General features: G+C 40.9%; 3 protein-coding genes across 3 annotated transcripts; 1 reads left to right on the top strand and 2 right to left on the bottom strand.

Annotated features, from left to right (window-relative positions):
- Positions 1-633: 633 nt before the first annotated feature.
- kcnj9 (potassium inwardly rectifying channel subfamily J member 9) lies at positions 634-19,118 on the bottom strand. Its single transcript, XM_005918067.3, has 11 exons — positions 19,025-19,118; positions 18,522-18,723; positions 18,140-18,385; positions 17,891-18,006; positions 16,865-17,300; positions 15,529-15,742; positions 12,164-12,365; positions 10,320-10,512; positions 9,860-10,057; positions 7,613-7,743; positions 634-1,935 (listed from the first exon to the last, which is right to left on the bottom strand). The coding sequence occupies exons 5-11, from the start codon at positions 17,160-17,162 to the stop codon at positions 1,669-1,671; spliced, it is 1,503 nt and encodes a 500-aa protein (XP_005918129.1). The 5' UTR covers positions 17,163-17,300; positions 17,891-18,006; positions 18,140-18,385; positions 18,522-18,723; positions 19,025-19,118; the 3' UTR covers positions 634-1,668.
- Positions 19,113-22,343, top strand: eif3f (eukaryotic translation initiation factor 3, subunit F). The gene is made up of 8 exons (XM_005918065.3): positions 19,113-19,243; positions 19,647-19,717; positions 20,547-20,626; positions 20,711-20,848; positions 20,941-21,032; positions 21,198-21,334; positions 21,491-21,604; positions 22,208-22,343. The coding sequence occupies exons 1-8, from the start codon at positions 19,132-19,134 to the stop codon at positions 22,283-22,285; spliced, it is 822 nt and encodes a 273-aa protein (XP_005918127.1). The 5' UTR covers positions 19,113-19,131; the 3' UTR covers positions 22,286-22,343.
- Positions 22,339-24,534, bottom strand: LOC102297147 (MICOS complex subunit MIC26). Its single transcript, XM_005918064.3, has one exon. It carries the CDS (start codon positions 24,473-24,475, stop codon positions 23,861-23,863), a length of 615 nt encoding a protein of 204 aa, XP_005918126.1. The 5' UTR covers positions 24,476-24,534; the 3' UTR covers positions 22,339-23,860.
- Between the last annotated feature and the right edge of the window lie 565 nt (positions 24,535-25,099).

Here is a 25,099-nt window from a genome sequence, read left to right on the forward strand (position 1 = left end):
GAGCACGTCTGTTCCTTTATGACCACAGCCTCTAAAGGCTATTCGAGCAGGAAAACGTAGCATCTTACAAAGCTCAAACTGGTTTTGTGAACACGACAGGGTCGCTGTACACTGGCCTTCTCAGTCGCCAGATCTCAATCCAGTAGATCACCTTTGGGACGCATCGTGGATGTTCAGTCGGCGTATCTGCAGCAACTGGGTTATGCTGTCATGTCAATGGATGAAAGGGGTTAAACCTGGGACTAGCAAGGTGTACGTAATAAAATGCTTATAGAGCTAATAGTTTAACAGTTCATCATATTTTATCAAATGGGGTATGTTTTGTGTATAATTCATTTTCAGGTAAGTGTATGAGGGTAGAAAGTACCATTTGCACCACTGAAATTTGCTGATGTATATAATGGCATTAAAAAGCAAAGTATGGGAACCTTGAACGGTATTTACCATAATTGAGAAGATATATTCAGCCTATCTATTATCGTTAGACTACATAATTTAATAGTAAAAAGGATTACCGTAAACAAATTTTCAGGACTGAACACCAGTTTTCTTATCAAACACGAAAACTTGTGAACGCTCATGTTGCATATTTCATGTAGCTTCTCGTCAGAACATAAACAGATGCAGATCCTGTGGAATATACTGCAGTTTATTCATTCTAATTGATGTTTCATCTTAAATATTAAAAACATCAAGTAAAAATGACCACATATATACACAGCAGCAGAAGCAGGAGTTTGGGCTGAACTGAGCAGGACACTGTTGTGCTTTATAAGTTTCTACTTGGCAGGGGACAAAAGATACATTTACCCTCGTTGTACACACACTGCATGTGAAACGAAGCCACGAATACGCTTGAGTGTTAACCTGTCTCTACGTTAAAGGTTTTACATACCCTACTCACCGTAATGTATCGAGTGCAGCAAATTTCTATCAGTAGTTTTAACAAACATTAACATTTTGTGTCCTCTGAAGAGAAAATAGTGCTTAATCTCTGGGCAGGAAGCTAGCTGCGATGTTCACAGATGCTTTTACACTTTTGTCAGGTCAAATAGGTGTTCAGACATTTTTCTAGCACCACACGATGGTTTGTTGCCAAACAGACAGATGTACCAGCGGCTGTGTGCTGGTGTTAATTTCCCACCCTGTTAACACCTGATGGATGTGCATTAAATCTCATAACAATCCTTGCATCTAATCAAATGTGAGGCTACTACCATGTCGATGTTAGTGCATGTGAAAATAAAGCATCTATGCACTGTACCTATTTAAATGTGTACAATCTATATAGTTAACTCTGCACATGAAGCCATCCTTTTACCCAACAGGACATATTACGTTTCTGTTTCGGTCCACAGGATATACTGCTGTTGACCCCACCTAAAGCATAGTATTGTCATTTAAATGTAGATATAGGCAAGGGTGATTGGAGCTAACACAACAAACTGAAAGGAGATAGCACACATACAGTACACTTTTAACAAAGACAAACGCACAAAGAAAAGACAAAAGTTTCAAGAAATAAACTCTTTCAGATGGTAACATAAGATATGGAGTATACTGCAGAAGTGAGCCTAATGAAACTACTTGTTGCCTTGAAAGTAAAGGTCTGGAAACTGTGGCATGGTAATGGCGATATACTGAAGGTCTTTGTAAACATTCTCTGTTCTAGGCCTCGGATTCTGATTGGTCGGTGGCAACGCTGCCATTCAGCTCGCCCAGTCCTGATTGCTCCTGGATGTCAGTCATCTCCCCGACAATGAAGGTCGGCTCCCCTCCTTTGCTGTTGGCCGAGCCGCTGTCTGGCTGCTTGGCCGCCTGGTTGGCCAGAGTGGGCTCTTCATCCAGCCTGCTGGAGATGGACCAATAGAGATGAGCGTCAAGTCTGGCTGCAGCTAATGACAGCTCTCGTGCTGAGCAGGATGGCGTGTCCACCTTAGAAGGAAGCAGAAAAGTAAGATGAGGATTTCTCTGTTAACTTTTGTGTAGTCCAAAATGAATGGACTGGTTCTTTTATAGCACTTTTCTACTCTGACCACTGAAAGCACTTTACACAAATTGCCTCATTTACCCATTCACACTAGCACTGTTTGGTATGCTTTTTCACACACATTCATACTTCAATTGATGAGTCAGAGAGCAACTTGGGGTTAGTATCTTGCCCAAAGATACTTGGCATGCAAACTGGAGCAACTAGGAAGTGATGATCCACCAACCTACTGATTAGCAGATGACCTGCTCTATCATCCCGAATGAACCCAAAAGTGCAACATAAACTGTAATAGTTTTCTATCTAACTCAAACACACCTGTCCTTGCTGACCTTTTCAGTTTCAGTTTAGATTCAGGTCACAGTATATCATCAGATAATTAGATTTATTTTAAATTTATTATAATGGTTTAATGATGCCTCGATTGTTTACTCTGCAGCATGTTGGTTAACTTCTACTGTGTTAACATGTTCTATAGAAATTGATTTGAATTGACTTTGTAATTGCCGTCATGTATTCCATAAGTTAGAGTTGACACATATAGTTCCATTTCAGTATTTCCCGTTTTAGTATATTAGCTTTTGGGGTGGCCCTTATATGTAGAAAAAAGTGCTTGTGTGAATGGCTAAACATGAGACATCTTATATAAAGTGTTTTGAGTGCTCAAGTACAGTAGAAAAGTGCAATACACGAGCCAGTGCATTTATCTTCCATAGGCTTTAAGAACATCAAAGCACCAGACGCTGCTTTACAGCATCTGTATTTTGATTTCACACATCAAAGAAGCAGCAGCAGAGAATTTTAAGCAACTTCCACCTGATAGCGCTCACCTTCAACCACCCAAACAGTGTCCTATGTTTCTGAAGTTTCTATTTTGATCTAACTATGCTTTTAATATTTGTCATACATTTTGTTTGGAAATGGATGCCACCAAGCAAGCAGGAAACATTTATTTATATTAAACTTTTACCCAGACATGAATAGCAAAGTGCTTTAGAAAAGGCAATAACAGGATGTGCAAAACTTAACTCAATTTATAAAATAATTAAAAGGAAAGTTAACAAAACAAACAGCATACATTAGCAAAATGGTAAAAAAAAATTAAATAAATTCAATAAAATAAAATAAATAGACAGATATTTTTTCATTGCAGTTTGAAAGCACACTTTAAAAATGTATTTATTATCCAATGATCACTGTGTAATTGAATTACAGACAATGTTGGTAAAATGGCAAGAGCAAGTACTGCAGGACTTGTTTTAGCACAATGGCTTGAGAAGACAATGTCGACTGGCTTTAGAACTTTTATTTTTGAAAAACTATAACTAACCAAAATAAAAACCATTACAAAATTATTTTCTTCTTTTGACTGATCTCTTTAGGGGTCACCTTATCCCTAATATTCTCATCTGTCCTTATTCGCCACATCCATTAATCTTCTGTGTGGTCTTCCTCTTTTCCTCCTGCCTGGCAGGAGCATTTTCAAATTCCTTTGTCCACTATATCCCATCTCAACCTTGTCTCTCTTATTTTGTTCCTAAAATGCTCAGCCTGAACTGTCCCTCTGATGTTCTCATTTCTAATCCTGGCCGTCCTGGTCACACCCAGTGAAACTCTTATCATCTTCAACTCTGCCACCTCCACCTCGGCCTCCTGTCTTTATGTCAGTCCCACTCTCTCCAAACCATACAGTATAGCAGGTCTCACTACCACCTTATAAAAACCTCCCCTTTCACGTATTCCACTCCACCCTGCCTGCACTCTCTTCCTCATCTTTCTTGTGCTTTGTCCATTGCTTTGCATAGTTGACCCCTAGGTATTTAAATTCATCTACCTTCATTACCTCTACGCCTTGCATCTTCACCTTTCTGCCTGCCTCCCCACAAATAACAACTTCTTCTGTGAACAGAATAGAGACTCTGGCATGAACTCATCTGTCAGCCTGTCCATCACCACTGCAAACAAGAAGGGGCTCAGAGCCGAGCTGACATGATCCCACCCCCACCATGAACCCATCTCTCACGCCTCATCATTGTCTCACTGTCTTCATATCAAATTACTTTAATGGATCCTTACAATTTTCCCTCTGTCAGCGCCACCACAACCATAAACCACCATCTACTTTTCCATAATCACATATCTGCAAAACTAAAGACATTGCTATCAGACTCAACTATGCATTGTGTCTACTGCCAGTCAGTAACATGTTAATATGCTAAACATCAACATGTCACTTTGGGCATATTAGCATGAAGACCTTAGGATTTATCTCAAAGTATTACTGTGTCTAAGTACAGCCTGACAGTTCTGCCAGCTTAAATGCGAGTTCCTAATCTTTTTAGTGTAATCTGCCTCATCCACTTCTACAACTCTGACTGCATTATTTTATTTTAAAGACATCTGTTTTCTCAGGCTATTTTAAACCATTTGATATATAAATTGTCTGTTATTTTCAGTAAATTTCATCCAAAATAACAAAACTAGTTAAAAACTTATAATCTTATGACAATCTGTGTGATTTTGCTTTGGCAAAAACATCTTTCCATAGAGCCAAAAGTTCCTTTATGCAGAAAAAAACCTGCAAACTTGAACATGAATCAAACTTCACCATATTTTCTGTGTTTGTCTGCTCACTTCAGTGCTCACTTCAGTTAGTATTTCTGTTTATATTTTTAAAGACTCATTGCAATAGGATACAAATGCCCACGTATGTAGCACATGTCCATGTAATGTACAGTCCACATCTCTACAAAAATAAACATGAAATAAATACTTTAGTCAGAGTTCCTACACATCCCAGCATGCTTTTCAACAACCCCAAGAGAATGTGAGAATTCAGCTGCCAGTTACACATGTAGGTGGAGACAGGAATAGGGATAACAGACAAAGAGTAGATAATAATCTTGGTGCTTCTAGAAGAATTGTTGCTTAGTTCAGATGATGAATTATAGAAAATTGTCTTTTTTCTTAAACTCTGAGGAACTAACATTGAAGCCTTACATTTATGTAGCTATTTTACTCGCAAGCTGTACTGTTCATTTGCTTCCTTTGTTTATTTTCAGTTCATTTCATTACTTTATCCCAATAGGAGTTCTCAAGATGGCATTTCTAATGTTCGTTTCAGGAAGGTTCCTTTACTGATCTTCACCTTTTACCTGGTGGCCAGGACTTAGCCCACAGGGCGTTTGAAAAAAGGGACATGTGCCTACCCTCCTGTAGGTCCACCACCTGCAGGAGGCGCCATAGGGTCAGAGACCCTGGTGGACCGATCCCTGGCTACAGGGTCTAGCGATTGGGACATGGAACATCACCTCTCTGGTGGGGAAGGAGCCTGAGCTAGTTCTCAGGTTGAGAGGTACCAGCTAGATATAGTCGGCTCACCTGAACGCACGGCTTGGGCTCTGGAATCAGTTCTGGAAAGGGGCTAGACTCTGTCACAGTCTGGAGTTGCCCATGGAGAGAGGTGGCAGGTTAGAGTAGGTATCTTAGTATCCCCTAGGCTTGCTGCTTGTACGTAGGAGTTTTTCCTGGTGGATGAGAGGGTTTGTTCCCTAGGCCTTCAGGTTGGGAACAGGCCTGACTTGGGACATGATCGAAATGGATCATGTTAAAGAAGGAGTCCTAACAGGCTTGGTTAGCCTATGGGCCTTCGGAGGCAGCCAGTAAGTACCTATAGGCCAAATAGATCGCAGCTCAGGCAGTGGCCAAAGCAAAAACTTGGGTGTGGGAGGAGTTTGGAGAGGCCATGGAAAAAGACTTTTGGACTGCCTCAAAGAGTTTCTAGCAAACCGTCAGGCAACTCAGGAGGCAAAAGTGGTGCTCTACCTGCACCATGAATAGTGTGGGTGGAGCGCTGCTGACTTCAGCTGAATATATTATCAGGCGGTGGAAGGAATACTTCGAGGACCTTCTTAATCCCACTGAAGCGTCTTCCGTAGAGGAAGCAGAGCCTGGGGACAAGCGGGATGATTGATCCATCACTGAGGCAGTTAAACAGCTCCTTGATGGCAGAGCCCCTGGGGTGGATGAGGTTAGCCAAGAGTTCCTGAAGGCTCTGGATGTTGTAGGGCTGTCTTGGTTGACATGCCTCTATGATGAATATGACCGGGGACCGGAGAGTGTGCTCCAACTATAGTGGAATCACATTCCTCAGCCTTCCGGGGAAAGTCTATGCCAGGGTGCTCAAAAGAAGAGTCTTTCCGTTAATTGAACCTCAGATACAGGAGGAGCAATGCGGTTTTCATCACTGGACCTGGACTCTTTACCATCTCGAGGATACTTGAGGGTGCAGGGGAGTAGGCCCAACAACCCCTACAAGCCATTCCATCCTCACACAACTGTTGCAATAGCTTGGTCTATATAGCTGGCAATAAGTCAGACTCGTTCCTGGTGGGTGTTGGACTGGGTGTTGAATCAATTCTGTTCATGATTTTTATGGACAGAATTTCTAAGCATAGCCAAGTGGCGACATGCATCCACTTGGGCGGTCTCAGAATCTCGTCTCTGTTTTTTGCGGAGGATGTGGTTCTGTCGGCTTCATCAAGTGATAGCCTCCAGTTTGCACCGGAGCAGTTTACAGCCGAGTGTGAATCAGCACCTCCAAATCTGAGGCCATGGTTTTCAGCCTGAAAAGGGTGGAGTGCCCACTCTGGGTCAGGGACGAGTTACTGCCCCAAGTGAAGGAGTTTTGTTCATTAAGTGAGAGGAGAGGGCAGCGGGAGATCGACAGACGGATTGGTGCGGATGCTTATTGTTAATTATTTTTACTTCAGATATGCAGAAAGCTTTAATAAAGGAATAAAGTGGAACATCTCTTAATAGGGAAGAGAAAATACAAAAATTTAACTTCACCATTTATTTTAAATTATTTCTAGCCTTAGGATTTTAGTGGTAACTTTCACATGCTTGTCCACATATAGAGCCTGTATATAATAACACAAGAAGAAAACATCGAGATGAAGCCAAATGAGTACTTTGTAGCCCGTCCTAAGGACAGTCATCCACTGTGACATTTTGAAGTGCCTTACTCAAAGTGAAGCAGGTTCTCTAAACACTACTGTTCTCTTTCCTTCACCTTATGATGTTTTCCGTCATAGCCAAGCAAACCTTCTTCCATAACTAGAGACTATTTTAAAATAAATTATACTGTTAACAGAAATGTCACATATTAAATGTTTTTGGAAACCAACATAACCACTAAGAATATTTGGAATACTTTAAAATTTCTGTGAGTAAATTTAAACACAAATTCATGCAGTCCTTGGCTATCTGCTTGTTGATCATGATTAGGAAAATTGAGGTGAGATTTTCTGTTAAATAGTAAATTATATTTTAAGACAGACCCTGAGGCACTTCATCTTCATGAGGTACACATACTTATAAGAGAAGATTTTACTAGACGTGCATGTTAGGTTAACTGGTGATTCTACATTGGCTTTAGGTGTAAATCAAAGCATCAATCTTTGTCCACCCCTTTGTATAACTCTGCGAAAGACTGGCGAGCTGCCCAGAGTGTACCCCCTCTCTTTTCCAGTGACACCTGTGACAGGTGTCATGGGAGTGCAACAAATCATGTGTGCTTTATTAGCTTGCCCTCATCACATCTTCTTCAAGAGACATTACCTCAAATGTGTGGTGAAAGGCTCCATAGTCGATGTCAAAGAAGCCCTCTGCCAGCGACATCATTGGGCTGAACCTGTGACCCCACAACAACTCCTCTGCAAGATACGAGCTCCTCGCCTGGCATGTCATCCCTGCATGCACAAACAAATGGATGACTATAGAGATTCATAATACACATTTTCCCTCACGGCATTTGTTCTGGTCTGTGTGATAAATGATTTGATATTAACTGGATTCGCTGTGCCTGGCTATGGCAAAGCAGTAAAAGCACCACACCAAGAACTCTTACACAAACATAATTCATTTACCCATTTAGTCACAAACAATTTCACTGGCAAGCTGTCGTTGTAAGGATGTTCTCTGCAGCAGAGTTATGACTGTCAGCTAAGTCTTTGTAACATAGCGCTCTGACTAAGGGAATCAATATTTGGTGTAGGTGGAGAGGCCACCTTTACCTCACAGATACACATCCTGAATAGCTCCGATACACTGAGTTCTTGCTAAACTGTGAGGAAACTAGTAGAGTATATCATCCTCTCAGAATGAATCTGACGTAAGGCGATATAAGAGAGGGATAAGGGAGAAAAGATAAACAAGCACATAATATTTGGAACGTCCCAGCTTGTGCAAATTACTTTGGGAATGAATATCCTATAAATCCAGATGCACTTAAGACTAGCAGGAGAAAGTAAAACATACTTTAGTGTACTCCTATATTGTTTAACTTCCACAACTCTTTTATGTGTCTATATCATTTACCTGGTGGCCTCGATTTGTCTTTTATATTTGGTGCTATTGTTTAGCACTTTGTTCATCCCTGTTGTTTTTTTTTAAAGTGCTTTATAAATTGATATGATATGTTTTTTCAAGAGGATTAGTTTTGCTTTTCCTTATTTCTTTTCTTGTATACTGTTAAAGTCAGGATTTTTACAAGTAATCCCTATGAGCCAAAAGTTCAGATTGCTCCGTACACTTTCTTTAAAACTGTTTTTTTCTCTTAACTTTGTATGATATCAAAGAGGAGGGATTAATATAGACTCTGTCTGTATTCACTTAATACTTAGTGTGTAGCAGCTATGTATTGAGTATGAGTATTTTGTTACCTATCCCATCATGCATTGTCTGTTTTTTTTTTAAAAACGTAGTAGGATGAGAGGAAAGATGGCAGCAAATCAAGGTAGGAACTGCCACTAAATATTTGCATTTATTCGTTTAAGAAAATTTGCTCAGTGTATTCTATATTTGTGACAAAAATGCAGTAGTAGTAGTCGTCAGTTATTCATCTAGCAGACTCAGCTCTGATATTTTGGCATAAAGTCCCAATAGTGTCCGAAATAGTTTTTTTTATTTTACTGGATGGATGGATGGATGGATGGATGGATGGATGAATGAATGGATATATGGATGGGTGAGTGGATAGGAATCCTTTCCCATCTGTTTCCAAGGGGCAGCCAATTAGAAGAAATTAGCTAAAGGAGGGTTGCATGTTGTACAGTTTCCTTGTGTATGTGTGGATTCTCTTTGGGAACTCCAGCTTCCTCCCACAGTCCAAAGACATGGATCGGGTTAAATTGGATCGGGTCATTCTAAATCCCTGCAACTACTGGGATCCACTTCACGATAATGAATTAAATAAGCGGAAGAAGATGGATGGAATCTGTGAATCATGCAAAGCCACTCTAGAAGAGGCTAAAAATAAAAATATGGCGCTGGAAATATATAGCATAATAGGTCCACTTTTACTGATGATTTATCAAGAGTGAGTAAGCGCAGCAGGGCTCTGTGATTTGCCCAGGGGTAGATGAGTCTCCAGTTTTAAACAGTTTGCTTTCTGTTGGGGTAACATCAGACTGCAGATTGCTAGACCGTGACTTCTAGGTTTTTGTCATTTCTTGTGCATACATGGAAATGAGTTTCTCCTTATTTTTTTTGTTCAATGTTTTAATTTAATCTAAACTACTAAACCAGATGATTTCTTTATTTACTATTTACTTGCTGATTTATTATAGGACCTGGGGCTAGATTTAATAAACGGAACAAAATAATGTATGAGCGCAATCCCCAAAATAGCGCTCAGTGCTGTGGTTAGTTTTAAGGGTGATTTACAAAGCTTGCAAGGTTTCTACCCACAGGAGGAGTCTCTTCATTTCAAAATCAAGGACAACAAATAAAACATGCTTTTTTTAGGGGTTACATTAATAGATTTAAACTCGCAGATGTTTCTTAATTTGGTGTTTGCCTTCTCACCAGTGGCCTCCACCATTCCTTCTAGAATGACCACAATCTCAAAGTCTTCTTTCTCTAGCTGGGCGTGCGACATGTCCCAGAAGGGTGAACGTGCGTCAATCTCATGGGAAATCACCAATGGTGAGACCAGGAAGAGACGATCATCGCCCGTCTCAAAGCCCACACTGATGTCTGTCTGATCCAGAGGGATGAACTCACCTGGAAGAGCCAATAAAGTGGAGACAAGGAGAGAGGTTGTACCTGGAAGCTCAGGTTTAAAATGACAGAATACTAGAAAGACACAAAAGAGATCTTAGAATGAGCGGTTCACATGGCCAAGTGTGTTATTATTATTATTATTATTATTATTATTATTATTATTATTGTTATTACTGGGCCATTTGATTTTTCAATAGGTGTAGTTGTTACAGTTTTTGTCACCAAAGGAAGAAAAAGAAAGATTCATTATTAACTGTCTCACCCTCCTGAGTCTGCTTAGACTTGATGAGTTTGGCCCTGATGTTGGCCCCCACAATGTGGGAACTTCGAAGGTCTCCCACCCTGAACATCAGGCAGAGCTTGTCGTCTCTCGGCGAGATAACAGCGTGTTTGGAGAACACCAGCGTCTCAGCTCGTTTGTTAGGCTGCGAGATCTTTACAAACATGCAGCCCACCTGGACAGAGAGGAAGGAACAATGTGAAACATGGGCCCTGCTAAAAAGTCAAAGCCACAGGGAGCCTTGCACAAAGTAGAAAAGCAGAGGATTATTATGAAAGGAACATAATATATAAACACCAAGACATATGTCTTGGTGTTTATAACAAACACATCAGCTAAAGAGCTGAATAATTCCGGTGTAGTCTGCACATCTGGAACACATTCATTGTGGCCGCTGAATACAAACTAACCTTGATCATTTTTTAGAAGAGCTTGCTATTGCCAGTTTTTCTTGTCTAAAAAGATCAGTGACACTTGAGTTAACCCCAGACTCAACTGTTTTTATATGCATAGTAAAACAGCCCACGCTACGTGTACATCAGTTGTTAATTTGGAACGTTTCCAGCTCCCAAACATGCATAAACATGATTCAGCCTGGATGTCGGAGTGTGATTTCATCCTCATCAAAAGAGTGCTTACACCGTGCAAAAAAAATTGAGCTTCATCGGCATTTTCTGTGTAAATATTCTTTTTTTTAGGAAGAATACCATCTGCATATAATTTGCGTCATTATGGCTCCACTGTATTTGTGCATTCAATCTTCTTTCTAAGCTAAAAAAACAGCGTATCATTATTTTATTTGATTCAGCTGAGCTGACAGGAAGCTTCCGTTTAAGCAAACAGTCTCGGGTCAAACAGAAATTGCAGGCACAAAAGGAGTTAGCTGAATTTGAACACTGACTCAGAAGTTCCGAAGCCTGTTTTTCATTTTTCGTTTCCATTTGTTTCTCTAATCTGACTTCCTGCTTTGCTAAAACACATCTGACAATCTTGTTTGCTACATATGTTACACTCATGTCTACATCGTCATTAATACATAATCAGATAACAAATCATCACAGATGTCAGCAGTATTCATTCTAAATATGGAAACGTCTATTTAAGATTCTTATATCCCAAAATTACTGAGAATATTCACTTTGGCACTGCATGAATTTAAACTCATGCTTAATAGGAGATAGGAAGAGAGGTCCCAATTGCAGGACATGCACCTGGTTTAAATATTGAAAAGGAAACTTGTAATGTTACAAAGACCAAACAAAAACACAAAGTCCAAAGGGCATCCATCCATCTCATTCTTTACCACTTATCCGATACAGGATCACAGGAAAGCTGGAGTCGATCTTAAACACACAGTCATATTTACACAGAAGACCGATGGGAAAATTAGACATCTTTACCTTTAGAGTAAAGGAAGGAGCAACTGAAAGACAGGACATGAAGACAGAGGCAGGGCGACACAGAATGGAGGGCGAAAAATGCAGAAAATAGAAACACAGTGGGGCAAAACAGAACCAACAAATATAACAAAAAACATAATTTATCAGAAAGTGAATGTGTGAAAGTCTGAATAATCATATCCTCCGTATATCTTTGAATTGCCATGTTATTGTGGTGGAGGGGTTTGTGCGTTTCAGTCATCCTGCAAGAATCAGCTGGCTCGGGAACTCGTTTTCCCCCTGGATGAGCTACAAGAGGTGCCTGGGGTGAGAGAAGTCTGCTTAGACTGCAAACTGAACCCAGGTAAGGGGTACGAAATCGAGAGAAGGATGGATGGATTTCTAAATATTTCCCCATCTCTGTTTTTTACCAGTTAAGCTGCTCACCATGAAGGCGTTAACCATCGATCCCAGTATAGCCTGCAGCAGCAGCAGCATTGTGCCCACCGGACACTGGTCGGTGATGACACGGTGACCATAGCCAATCGTGGTCTCGGTCTCAATGGAGAAGAGGAAAGCCGAGATGAAGCCATTGACATTGTTCACGCACGGCGTCCACGTCTCATCCTCCAGATGGTCGAGATCACCCCTTGGGAAGAGGAGAAGCAGAATGTGTGAGAAAGGGAAGGCGGGAGGTGACAAAGTGGGTGTCAAGAGGGAAAAATAGACTGAGAGCGAGAAGATATATATTTTTAGACTGGAGGTGCAGAAATATATAGATGACGACTCATCTCTCCATTTAAATTTTCCACCACCTTGCAGCTAATTCCTGTAATGAATAGAAGCAATCCTGTTCATCAGATTTAAACATGGTGCTTAAGCCAACATTTATGCTGTCACTTCTTGCCGAGGCTGCAGAAACCCGCCACTTTCATCATAAATCATCACGCGCAACTTGCTCTCAGCATCTTTTGAGGGTTTTTTTCAATCCTGTGCCACTAAGAGTCCGCAGAATTTCTGTTCTAACACACACTACACACACTAATGTCCCCGATTAACACAGCTCCAGCCAGAAAGGGAGCGCTAATTAGCGAAAGTGGTGTTAGGTCATTTATATAATCTATGACTTTTATTGACCTGTGCTGGTGACAAAGGGATTGCAGCAACACTGACAGCTTTCTGGCACAAAACTGAATGGCCTGCAATTGATATAAAAAAGGGTCACAATTTTTACGAGACAAATACGTTAGTTAATTAGAGCAGAGATCCAGCAATCACAGCTCATGAAGAGGCAGCACATCATGATGAAATACGCTGTAATATTAATACTGCTTTGTCATCTGCTTTTTTGGCTGAGAAAGCAGCTTCATTTTGGCCTTTATGGTAGATGTGTAAAAATCTAATGCTCACTTAAAGAATGGTTGGACTTTGGGGGAAATGCGGTGAAAAGATCAATAATGTTCTCATAGCTGTCTGCTAAATATGATGCCGCACCCAGAAGGCAGTCAGCTTAGTTTAGCACTAAGCTGTCAAACAAGAAAAGAGCTAAAATAAATTTCCCTGCCATCCCCACTGAAGCTCCCTGATTAGCACAGTACATCTTATACAGTACATCGCTTCAATTTTTGCACTCGTTAAAGAAAAGCACCAAATTTATGAGCAAAATTCTGTTTAAATGGTTAAATTCTGCATTTTTGGAGTTATTACATAGACTTGAATTCAAATTAATTGCAAACATAAATCCATGTTTATGCTTTCTCTGCAATTTTCTGATGATTACAGGTCTAAAAGAGCTCTGAATGGCTTTGATTAAAATTGAATTAACCTTTGTTTCAAAGTGAATGTTAAGCAAACCACTACATCAGAGCCAGAGAACAAAAATACATGTATTTTTGTTTTTTTAATGCAAATTGACACAATTGTCGCAACACAATGTCCACTCCGGTTAATAACATTTGTATGAAATTCCTAACGCTCCAAACTTATTTCTACATCAAAGGGCAAAGGGCAGTGGCACAGGAAGAAGAGTCTGGCTGTGAATCTGCTTGTTGAGGAGGTTGCAGAGGTGACAAATAGGAAGAGATGTTCTTTTACTTTTTAGTGAAATTATATGTCTTTTCAAGTAACTCAAAAACAACTCTTTAGCTACATACATACAGTGTTGTTTACATTTCTGTCCAACTAAGATTTTGCTGGATGGGATCACATTAACATAAAGATGGTCTTTTTTTTTTTTTTCAAACTCTAGATATGAAAAGACAATTTCCCAAAACAAGAAACTTTAATGTGAGGATTTGTTGTCAGAAAAAAGCACACAGACAAGGGAAAATCCTGTTTTTGGTCATAATGTGTTGCTACCATATGAAAAGATAAAGTTTAAATTAGGTCCCATATTCCTGATATCACTTGGATTCAGAATAGGATCCTATGGATCAGGACTTAATCTGTGGGAAATGATCATTTGATGCCCTGCTGACTTTGTAAGTTTGCTCAAATGAACAGTCTCTAACCTTTATGGTAATTTCATTGTAATGGAGACAGAATAACAACTGAAAAACAAACAAACAAAAGTTATAAAGTCATTTGTATGTCACTGATTGAAATAAATATTTGATCCTCTGCAACTAACCAGAATTGTGGCCTCCACAGATTGGCTCTGTGCCCATGTAGAACAGATTGCAATCAATCAATCAATTACAGATACTCCTGATCTCAACTCAATTTCTCCCATTCAGGCATCTCCACCACAAGACAAAGAGGCTGTCAGGGACAAAATTGTAGATCTGCATAATGTCTGGTACGGACTATAAGACCAGCAAGAAGTTGGGGAGAAGGTGGAAACTGTTGGTGTGAATATTCAGAAATGAAAGAAATATAAAATGATCAATCAGACCAATCTTGCCTCATGGGGTGAGGATGACAGGTGGTGCATCAACACAAAACTACAAGGAGGGAGCTTAATGAAGGCAGTTGAGAGCACAGTGACCAAAAGCACCACTGGTAACATTACAACACCACGAGGTCTCCCTGCTCAAGAACACACATGTACAAGCCCATCTTAAGTTTGCCAGTGAATATCTAAATTATTGAGAGAAATCTTGGGAGAAATTGCTGTTGTCAGATGATACTAAAATCAAGCTGTTTGTCATCAACACGACTTGTCATGTTTGGAGAAAGAGAAATGCTAAGTATGACCAAAAGTGCACCATCCCCACAGTCAGGCATGGAGGTGGAAGCATTATGCTTTGGGGCTGTTTTTCTCCTAAGGGTACAGGATGACTTCACTGCATTAAGGGGCAAATGGACGGTGCTATGTACTATAAAATCTTGAACAAGAACCTCCTTCCCTCAGCCAGAACACTGAAGATGCGTCATGGATGAGTTTTCCTGCATAATAATGACGCAAAACATACCACAGAGGCAGCAAATTAGTGTCTGCAAAAGCACATTAAGCTCATGGAGTGGCCTAGCCAGTTTCCTAATTTCAAACTATAGAAAATCTCTAAAGGCAGATGAAGCTTGGCATTGTTAAGCGGCAGCCAAGAAGCCAAAATGATTTAGAGAGTTTCTGTAAAGAGCAGTGGGACAAAATCCCTCCAGAGATGAGTGAAAACCTGGTGGCCAACTATGAGAAACATCTTACTGCTGTGTTTTCCCACAAGAGTTTCTCCACTGAGTGTCATGTCATTAAAGACTGTTCATTTCTTTGCAAGGTAGCACACTTACAAATTCAGCGGGAGATCAAATGGTGATTTCCCACACTGCAAGAGATCCAAATACATTAGTGCACATGACTTTATCTTAAATCTTACCTGCAGTAAGCGATGAGGTACCAGATGGCTCCAAAGAAGAGCCATGTTACAGCGTAGGCCATGACAAAGACGAAGAGCGAGCAACGCCAGTTGAGGTCCACCAGAGTGGTGAAGATGTCCGTCAGGTATCGGTAAGTCTCCCGCATGTTACCATGCTGCACATTGCATCGACCGTTCTTCTCCACGTAGCGCTGTCTCTTACGGCGAGTGCGGGCTGGTGGAAGGGTGGAGACAGAAGAGAAGGGGCCCGATTAGAAATCTGTGAGGCTAACAAATGGGAGGAAAAGTGCCATCGCCTTTTGATCCTTTACAGCGTTGAAGACAACTCTTTATTGTTCCATTAAACACTTTCAAAAACATGAGGCTCCCTTTCTGAAATGTTTTGTTTTTAAAGCTACAACTCTGACTGCAGTCAGACGATGAGAATTGGATGAAGGCACTTAGAGAGACGTGAGCATAAACACAGGGAGGTAGCAAGGGACAAAACTACTGAGGGAGATTCAGCGTGGCTCAAAGGAAAGTCAGACTGGTGAAGAAGGGAAAACATAAATGAAAAATGACAGGTGAATAAAACAGAGCAGATGAAGTGCGACGGGACAACATCATCAAACGCTTGGAGAAGAAAAGCTATAACACTGGACTTCATCTGTGTTTTGTTTTGTTTTATAGGCTTTTTACTGTGGATGCACCAAGCCAGAACTGAAATTATGACACTATACCGCTATCACATACGCTTTAATCAATGAATATCAATCATTGTGCATGCTACTCAAGCTATGGAGACTTATTTTAAGGTAAAACAAAATCTGCCTTTTCTGCGAAAAAGGTCTGGCTCTGCTTTGTAGGATTTTTGTCCTTTGCGATGATGACATCAATTCTTGATCACAAGTTGGAGTTAAAACACCGAAGGGTCATATAAACTGCACATTTCCCTAGTTCCCTAGTTAGGCTTTCTTTCTTTTTATTCTATGAAGATGTACGGCAAAGATTGGAGCAAACAGAGCAGAGCTTAATGAGCAAGACTGTCAAAATTGCTGAGGGGTGAAGCTCTGCAGTATGGTCTAAATTAGAAAAGATTCACTACTACTACTGCGAGACAGATGGGGAGGAGAAGAGGGTGCAGGGCTGAATGGAGAAAATGTTCATCCAGGAGTAAGTCAATATCTCTAAATCTCTCGAGATTTTTATCAGATACAAAGAGATTAATAGTGATGCATTTCAGTCTGGTTGAACTGCAGGTCCAGAAAGAAGCCACAACATTTAAAGAACATAGTGAGTGCACTGTTCCAAACAGAAGGGGGATCAAGGACAAGATGTCATCTTGAGAGTCACTCACCCCACCCGAACCGTCCCCTCTCCTTCTCCGTCCCCTGTGTCTTCTTCCTGTGCTGATTAGCATTGGCTTCCCGCTCAGCCAGCTTGGACTGAAACGATCTCTTGACCGGAGCCGAGTTCGGAAGGGAAGAAGTCGTCTCTGTGGTGACGACGTGGCCCAGCTCCTCCGATACGTTGAAGACTCCCGTGGAGGCTGTGACCTCCGTGGCCACCTCCACTTCTTCGCTCTCCACCTTCTCCTCCACAGGGAGCGAGAGCGAGTCCGGACGGGAGGGGAAGATGGAGTTCTCCAGAGCCATGGTCTACGTCTGTGTGTGCGTGCGTTTGTGTGTGTGTGTGTAAGCGTGTAAAGAGTATTAATGTGTTATTGATATCCTCCCTAAGGCAGAGTCTGTCCAGTACCTATTGACTGAACCATTTGTTTGCTTGTCTGAAGCCTGGAATAAAGCAGAAGAACACAATGATCTGATCAAATGAAACAATGGAATTGATTATCTGTTTTACTGTCACAATAATTCACTGTCAAATGATTTCTTTAAAGAAACAAGACCTCCTCACAGGAGTGCTTGAACTCTGATGTTGCTATAATAAATTCTAAAAACCTATAAATAAATGTGTATCATTTTTTGTGCTTTTATTACTATTGTCAAAGTCTCATTTGAAGTCTTTTAATAATAAAATAAAGGAATAAGTCCTTATTTTCAGATTGAATATGGATAACTTTGAAAGTCCTTGGAAATTAGACACAATGGTAGAATAAATTAGTTCTCTGAAAGACCTCTATTCCTGATGCACGACATGGCATATGCATATCAGAGCCACTTTAACTGGTCTGTATGTTTCATAAAAAGCCTCGGGCTAGGAGTGTGTGTGTGGCCCAGACGTGTGTGTTGTATAAGTGCACTTCGTGCTATTTTAAATATGCTGGATTTATACAGCAGGCCTGTTGAAATAGTCTTACATAAGTCCTATATAAGAAGCCGAGTTAAATATATACATGGATAACGAGACGTGATGAAATATTTACTCAGTAAAATGGAGTCCTAGTCCTCTATAGCCTTGGATGATGTGCGTCCATTTGGACAACTGGCGGATTGGACGCCAGAGGAGACTGATGGTGACAGTCAAGATGACGCACTACGCCTGATGGATGGATCAGAAATAGCCTCTGTTAAAGAGTGTCTGTGAGCCGGCAAGAGGGCTACAGGAACCAAACAGCTCAGCTACGGTTTGGTTTAATGTCACACAGACCAAAGATAAACGAGTAAAATCCTACCTGCTCAGTGCACCAACTTGTAGATGTGTAAGACCCAGATTGGGCAGATGTTTTGCCATAAGAACGGCGAAAATCGAGTCCAAGAACGAGCCAGGATTCGCAACCTTGGTTCAATTACACCCATTTCTGGTATTTACGAGCGACGCAGCATAATCAGTCCACTCTTGTTCGCTTTTCCTGGAAAACAAAGACCACCTCGATCCGACCGCTCAGTATTCACAAAAAATAAAAAGCGGGCAGCCCAAGCTAAAGACACACACACACACACACACACCCAAACAAACCCGAAAAAAACAGTTCAAGTACTCTGATTAACGATAAGGCTTTTTCAGAACATGTGTCTGGCAGTGGATGTGCGAAATGGAGGCAACAGGATAATAACCCGGCAGCGCGGAGAGCTCCATCATCTGTGTATCTGATGGAGTCGGTCAGGTGTGGAGCGGTAGAGGATGCTGTCATCAGCCCAGCCCCTATCAAGCCTGCCTGCTTGTTTGCCTGCTTGCCTCAGACGCTTCTCATTTCCACAACAGAAGGGACAGTCCTCTCCCTCCTCTCGGTCAGACCCTCAGCATCTGCAGAGTTCACTGATGGGGAAATTAAAGGCCTTTGTGATGCAGTAACAATGCAAAAATGCAGAAACATAAACATACAGATTGGATGTAATAATGCTCATTGTATATGTCATTTTAAATATGGTCTGATTGTGATGCAATCCTTTTTATGGCTTTTCCATAATAACATTATTATTACTATTATTATACCAGACTCCTTGTTAGAATAATTCACTAATTAAAAAATTCCGCTTATAGAGGAAGATACAGTCCTACAACATTGTATCACAATGATATCAATGACTTGATCATAATTAGCATTATTCTCACTAACCGCTATTTATCCGCCAGCCTCAAGGTGGCGGTATATGTGTCCATGACGCCGCTAATCCGTTGGTCTCTTCAGGCAGTGTGATCAGTAGTCTGCCCTCCTTTTCCAAGATGTCGGTGTTCGGGCCAGTTGTGAAAATTCATCCCGTCGTTCTCGCTTCTATCTGCGACTCTTACGAGCGAAGAAATGAGGGAGCGAGTCGTGTGATTGGAACCCTTTTGGGTAAGTAAAAAAACAATATGTTTGTCCTGCGCCGCTTGGACCGATTTCGCACGAAACCAGTTGCCGCATAGTTAGCTGCTTTTAGCTTTAGCTGCTAACACATGCTGGTTCAGTTCAGCAGCTGACTAGCATTAGCTACTGTTAGTTAGCTAGCGGCATCACTCGTAACAGCTGGCCGCCCACTCAGTTGTTCATATAGTTAAAAAGTTAGCAAATCACCTGGACTCATTTCCATTTTGGTGGGGTTTGCACTCATTTGATGCTTAGCAACAGGAAAAGATCGCTGATGTTAGCGCTTATTACTGTCGATTTAATGGAGAATCCTCTTGTTTGCTAACTTACAGTGAAGCTGCTCGTCGCTACAACAATATAATGCAAGAACTGAAACATTTGCTTTTTTCAGGTACTATTGACAAGCACTCTATCGAGGTGACCAACTGCTTCTCTGTCCCTCACAATGAATCTGAAGATGAGGTATGTTACTAAACTCTTTATTTGCAGCTAACATAATTTTATTTATTGCTGATGTTGAAGCCAAGTGGAAAGGGCCAGTAATACAGTAGCCATTCCACATCGGCCATCGAGTAATAAACAAGACACGAAACTGACATTCAGCAAGTAATCTAAAGAATAACGCATTATTCAGTTAGAAATATCCGAAACTCAAAGAGTCATGAATTAAAATCTTAGGAGCATCAACAAAGAAAAAGATAACTAAAATTTATCAAACTTGTGTGTTTGTGCTTTTGTGTCTTTAATTAGATGAGTCTGGGTTTTTAAATGTCCATTAAGGTTTTAATTTCGATATGGCTACTAAATACCAGGCGGAATAAATTCCTGGTAGTTTTTCTAAATGGCTACTGAGGCTACATGATTTCCTTAGGGATTAATAAAGTATTCTGATTGTGATTCTTCCTGTTACAAGAAGTTCTTTTCTGGATATGATCTGGGTCACTGTAGCGATACGTCATTTTGATATGTGTAATAGTGTTGCAAAGCACTACTTTTGAGTAGCTGAGTAAACAATAGAAACAACCCCCCTCAGAAAACTATAGGTGGTGTTATGCTATCAGGTATGGGGTGGAGGCTAAATCGTTAGTTTCTAAGGTTTTTGATACCACCTACTATGTTTAATCCTGCTTTGTGAGACAGTGAATTACAAAATATCTTACAGGGTAACTATGACTAATACATGTATTATGTAATTATCACTGAATTCTTTCACAAGTGAAAGATGATTCTGTAGAAATGTTTACGAGACAGTGTACATGGCTGTGCTTAAATGCATTGTTTTTGACAACAGGTTGCTGTGGACATGGAGTTTGCCAAGAACATGTATGAGCTTCACAAGAGGGTTTCACCTACAGAGGTCATCATCGGATGGTGTGTCAGTCAGTCATATTAACAATTTAAAGTTAAAAGTGGAAAAAACAGTATTCTTTAGCAGATGTTCAACTTTTCTGACAGGTATGCCACAGGCTTTGATATCACAGAACATTCAGTGCTCATCCACGAGTACTACAGCCGTGAGGCCTCTAATCCCATTCACCTGACCGTGGACACGGCACTGCAGAGTGGCAAAATGAACATCCGCGCCTACGTCAGGTTGGCTGATCTTTCTGTCAGCGCCTGTGTTTATGTGATCATCTACAGCCTGAAAGTGCTTCTCTGAATGTGTTTGTGTGTCTCCTACACAGTGCGCAGATGGGTGTGCCAGGAAAGACAGTTGGTGTGATGTTCACCCCACTGTCTGTCAAGTATGTGTACTATGACACTGAGAGGATAGGCGGTAAGAATACAAAGAATAAATGAAGGCGACTGTTTGAAAACAAATGCTTCGTGACTAAGTATCTGTGAAATGCCAAATAATTAAATCCCAGTGTCTCAAACAACTCGCTGGGGTGCATATGAAAGGAAAGAAAACTTTATATTATACTCTCTATTTGTTCTTTAGTGGACCTGCTACAGCGAACACGTGTGACCCCCAGTCGTACCAAGGGGCTGACCTCTGACCTGTCTCAGGTTGGTGGTGCTGCAGCCAGGGTACAGGACATGTTGACCACAGTGCTGGCATACATTGAGGATGTGCTGGTGAGTATCAAGACAAACTTGTCCCCTGGGTTTTTTTTTTTCTTTTCTAATTAAATCCCTGCCAATTTAACTTAATATTGGTCACCTGGGAACATTTGAGCAGTAATTAAGTTTTGCGCTGATCATGGCTATGAAGTTCATGTTGTTCTGTTTCAGTCTGGCAAGGTGACAGCAGACAACAGCGTGGGCCGTTTCCTGATGGATCTGGTAAACAAAGTGCCCACTATCTCACCTGAGGACTTTGAGAACATGCTCAATTCCAACATCAATGTAAGTGCTCGTGTTTAAGTTACTATATCAGTGACAACTACTGTTTTTGTTTTGCTATTTGATCTAAACAGACAGGCAAATGGCACTTAAAAAATAGCAGTAGAGACTAGCTTAATAGACACTGTCATTTTTATTATTGTGGTAGAGACACAAGTCTAGCGTCAGGAAGATCATCTGGCAATAAACTGCCAAATCGAACCCGCTGTGCCGACCTGTTGTGACAAGGAAGTAGCTGAAAATTTGATTGTTGTGGCAATAATGTACTTAATTTCTCTCCACGTATAAACACATTGGCTCTAAAAAGAGTAAACTGAATTGTCATATCTCTTATATAAGAGGCTTTAGGTGAGCTCTGAGTTGTTTTTGGCATTTAATTAAACTCTCCTCCTGTTTTTATGGTTATTTATGGTCTCTGGGCTCTACTTGCATCATACTGTTTTACTTCAGGATTAGAAGCTTTAGAAGATGGAAGTATTTTTGCATCATTTATCTGGGCATTATCTTTCCAAACTTGCCATCCTTTAATCTTGTTTCCTTGTTATACTGTTATAATCTTTCACTTTAGTTTAGTGTGAATCTAAATGCTCTCTTTTGTTGTTGCAGGACCTGTTGATGGTGACCTACCTGTCCAACCTCACCCAAGCACAGATTGCTCTCAATGAGAAGCTGGTGCTGCTCTGAGAGGGTTTCTTTGAAGTCATTCATATTTAATTTTTGTACCTTTTTTTTTTTTCTTTTTGGCTGATATGAAAATAAAGATGTTAAACAGTCACACAGTGTTCATTCCCTGTGGTAAGATGGTAATTAAATTTAAGGCTGTTTGGTTTGTCACGAGTAGCTAATGAACATTAAAGGAAGGATCATACTGCTAACACGTTTCCTTTCTGCTTATTAGACACCTCACATTTACTGCTGTCAACCTGCTGCACTACAGGCTTCATGATTCTTGATCTGTAATAATGTATTTTTAAGGAGGCAACTGACCTTATATCTTATCATGGGCGTATGTAGAGGGGGGACATGGGGTGGCTGTTCGACCCATGACATTTGATTGGCCCTCCACCAATATATTTTGACTAGAGTTCATTTGTGGTGTAAAAGATGAGCATAGTTTAAGGGTGTGAGGCCCCTCAAGCTTTCATTCTTTCTGAAGGTCAGCAGGCAGTGGGAACTTCTGCCTGTAAAAGGACTTTGGTTTACATAGAATTATAAGGTTAACGGCCTTCCAGTCCTTTTTAACATCAACGTTTTCCTGATTATTTGTGAGCTCAGTCACAAGTTATATTTCATAAAACATTAAATTTACTAAGTCAGAAATTATGATTTTCCAGGAAATGCTCATTGGCTAATGACATTTTATTTACAAGTTGCTACCCAATGAGCATGGGCTTAATTTCAGACTGAACCACTGGTTGTTTTGGCATATCCAGTTTCAGAATGCTAAGCTGGCAATAGCAAAATTGCTCAACTCAAAGCTGAGATTTTACTAATTAGTAGGTGATGTCATGGTGGGTGTGTATGTTGTTTTAAGTAGTGCTTCTAAGTACTTCTGGGTCATGCTGTTTTCTACTTCAACAGTATTTTTAGCCATTTCTACTCCATACCATTTACTTTAAAGCTTTAGAATGACTTTGAAGTTTTTACTTTAAAAGCATTAAAATATAAAGCTGAGATATATCTAGCATTACTGAGCAGTATAATGCAAATGGGTCTAATGAGTAGTTAATACTACAAATGTTGAGTTTATGTAGGATTATGACTTTTTAGCAAAACCTATTTTATACAATATGTTTAAAATCTGAGCATAATAATTGTTACTTGTATATGACAAAACTTGAAACTAATACACAATTTCAGATCAAATGTGACTTGCCTACTTTGGTCTTTGTCACCCCATTGAACAAAATTGTTAAAATAAACGACTGATTATTAAAATCCTGAATTAGTTTTCTTCTCTTTGGTGCTGACCATCTTGTTTGTGCATGTGGCATTATAAGACACAGAATCAAGGCGGTAAAGCAACTTTAATGTAAGACACTGCTTTATCTCTACATAAATACACATTCAAATCGGAAGGGAGTCATTCAAGTTGCAAATCCCCCCTTCCCTTTGCCCGGCCTGAGTTTCATGTGAAGCTTAGTGCAAAGTGTAGGCATGAAAAAGTCACACTGTCTAGAAAGCGCTCAGTTTACAGTATCGGGATAAAGCTGCTGTGTGATTGGCTACTGCTCGGTTATTGCAGTCACGCCGGGGTCGTCACTGTTTGGTCTCGGAGTCGCTGCTCTTTTCGGGTTTATTGACCTTCTCAGCTTTGCTCTGGGGGTTTAAGATCTTCTCCGCCGCTGCGTAGCTCTGCACGGCCAAGTCGTACACGGAGTCTCCGGTTGACTTTGCGATGGACGCTGCTTGCTCCGGGTAGTAGAGAGAGGCGCTCAGGGTCATGAGAGTGGTCGGGTAGATGAGTTTCTTAATCCTGGAGCCTCTGGCAAGAACCAGCCCGAGGACTCCGGTAAAGCCGATGATTCCCGCCCGGGGGTAGAAGTCCTTCGGGGGGTTCTTCACATAGGCGTATGCGTCGTTCCCAAACTGGAAGACCCCCTGAACTTTGGGTTTAATTTTCTCATAGGTGACCTGACACCAAGCAGTGTACGGCTCCGATAACTTCCTGAGGGTGGCGACTCGCTCCTCCAGCTGCCCGGCTTTAGGCTCCACGTACTGAAACTTCTCCGGGGGAGCGGTGTACAGAGACAGTTCGTCCACGTTTAACGGAGCCACCGCTGGTTCCTTCTCGCCGTCACCGGCAGCAGCAAACACGGTGAACGGTGAAAATCGCAGGGCTCCCGGCATGGCACTACCTGTCACCTTCAACATGATCCCCGCGGGCCATGCATTCACTACGGTATTCACGGAGGGACAAGACAGATAGCCCCGCCTCTCTGATTCTCACCCAAACGCTTTTACCACGCTTGAAAGCGCGCCAACAGTGGCAGGAGGAATAAAGTATATCAGTGAGGACAAGGCTTTCTTTACAGATAGTAATGATGTCTGTGCCCACATCTCCAAACCATGCTTCATATGGAACTCCAAAGATATGCAGTTTAAAAAAGTGTCCACATGTTTCACCATAAATTGACTGCCTGTCATGCATATGTTTGAATGGGTTCGTTATCAATAAAGTTGCAAAAAAGGAATAACCTACTTGTTAAAGGTAGATTGTGAAGGTATGGGTAAACTAAATACACTGTAAGAACTATATTTTTAATAACAACTTTAAAATAGGAAGTTAGAATGAGGACTTAAGCAAGCTGCTTTATTTTAGTAGTCTACAATAAAGTCCTCTGTACTTAACTGGGATATCTGCTGTTCTGATCCACTGCCCTCATTATATGATACTCAAATATTCCACGTAAAAGTCAAAGCTAAGGCAAGGTCTGCTACCTGAGGTAGGCTAAACTGGATGAAATTATTAGTATTTGCATCACTTACACTATTTTT

Source organism: Haplochromis burtoni, unplaced genomic scaffold, assembly GCF_018398535.1.
Source record: "Haplochromis burtoni strain Fernald_Lab_line unplaced genomic scaffold, NCSU_Asbu1 Contig_27, whole genome shotgun sequence".
Taxonomy (NCBI): Eukaryota; Metazoa; Chordata; class Actinopteri; order Cichliformes; family Cichlidae; genus Haplochromis; species Haplochromis burtoni.

What these genes read in the sequence shown, in the direction of transcription:
- kcnj9 (XM_005918067.3), bottom strand. Translation starts at nt 17,162, where the DNA reads ATGGCTCTGGAGAACTCCATCTTCCCCTCCCGTCCGGACTCGCTCTCG. An exon ending in GTCTAAGCAGACTCAGGAGG is followed by an intron (nt 10,058 to 10,319) that starts GTGAGACAGTTA and finishes TGGCTCTTCCAG; the next exon opens with GTGAGTTCATCCCTCTGGAT. An exon ending in CCTTTCACCACACATTTGAG is followed by an intron (nt 1,936 to 7,612) that starts GTAATGTCTCTT and finishes CTTCCTTCTAAG; the next exon opens with GTGGACACGCCATCCTGCTC.
- eif3f (XM_005918065.3), top strand. Translation starts at nt 19,132, where the DNA reads ATGTCGGTGTTCGGGCCAGTTGTGAAAATTCATCCCGTCGTTCTCGCT. An exon ending in AACATCCGCGCCTACGTCAG is followed by an intron (nt 20,849 to 20,940) that starts GTTGGCTGATCT and finishes TCTCCTACACAG; the next exon opens with TGCGCAGATGGGTGTGCCAG. An exon ending in TGCTCAATTCCAACATCAAT is followed by an intron (nt 21,605 to 22,207) that starts GTAAGTGCTCGT and finishes TTGTTGTTGCAG; the next exon opens with GACCTGTTGATGGTGACCTA.
- LOC102297147 (XM_005918064.3), bottom strand. Translation starts at nt 24,475, where the DNA reads ATGTTGAAGGTGACAGGTAGTGCCATGCCGGGAGCCCTGCGATTTTCA.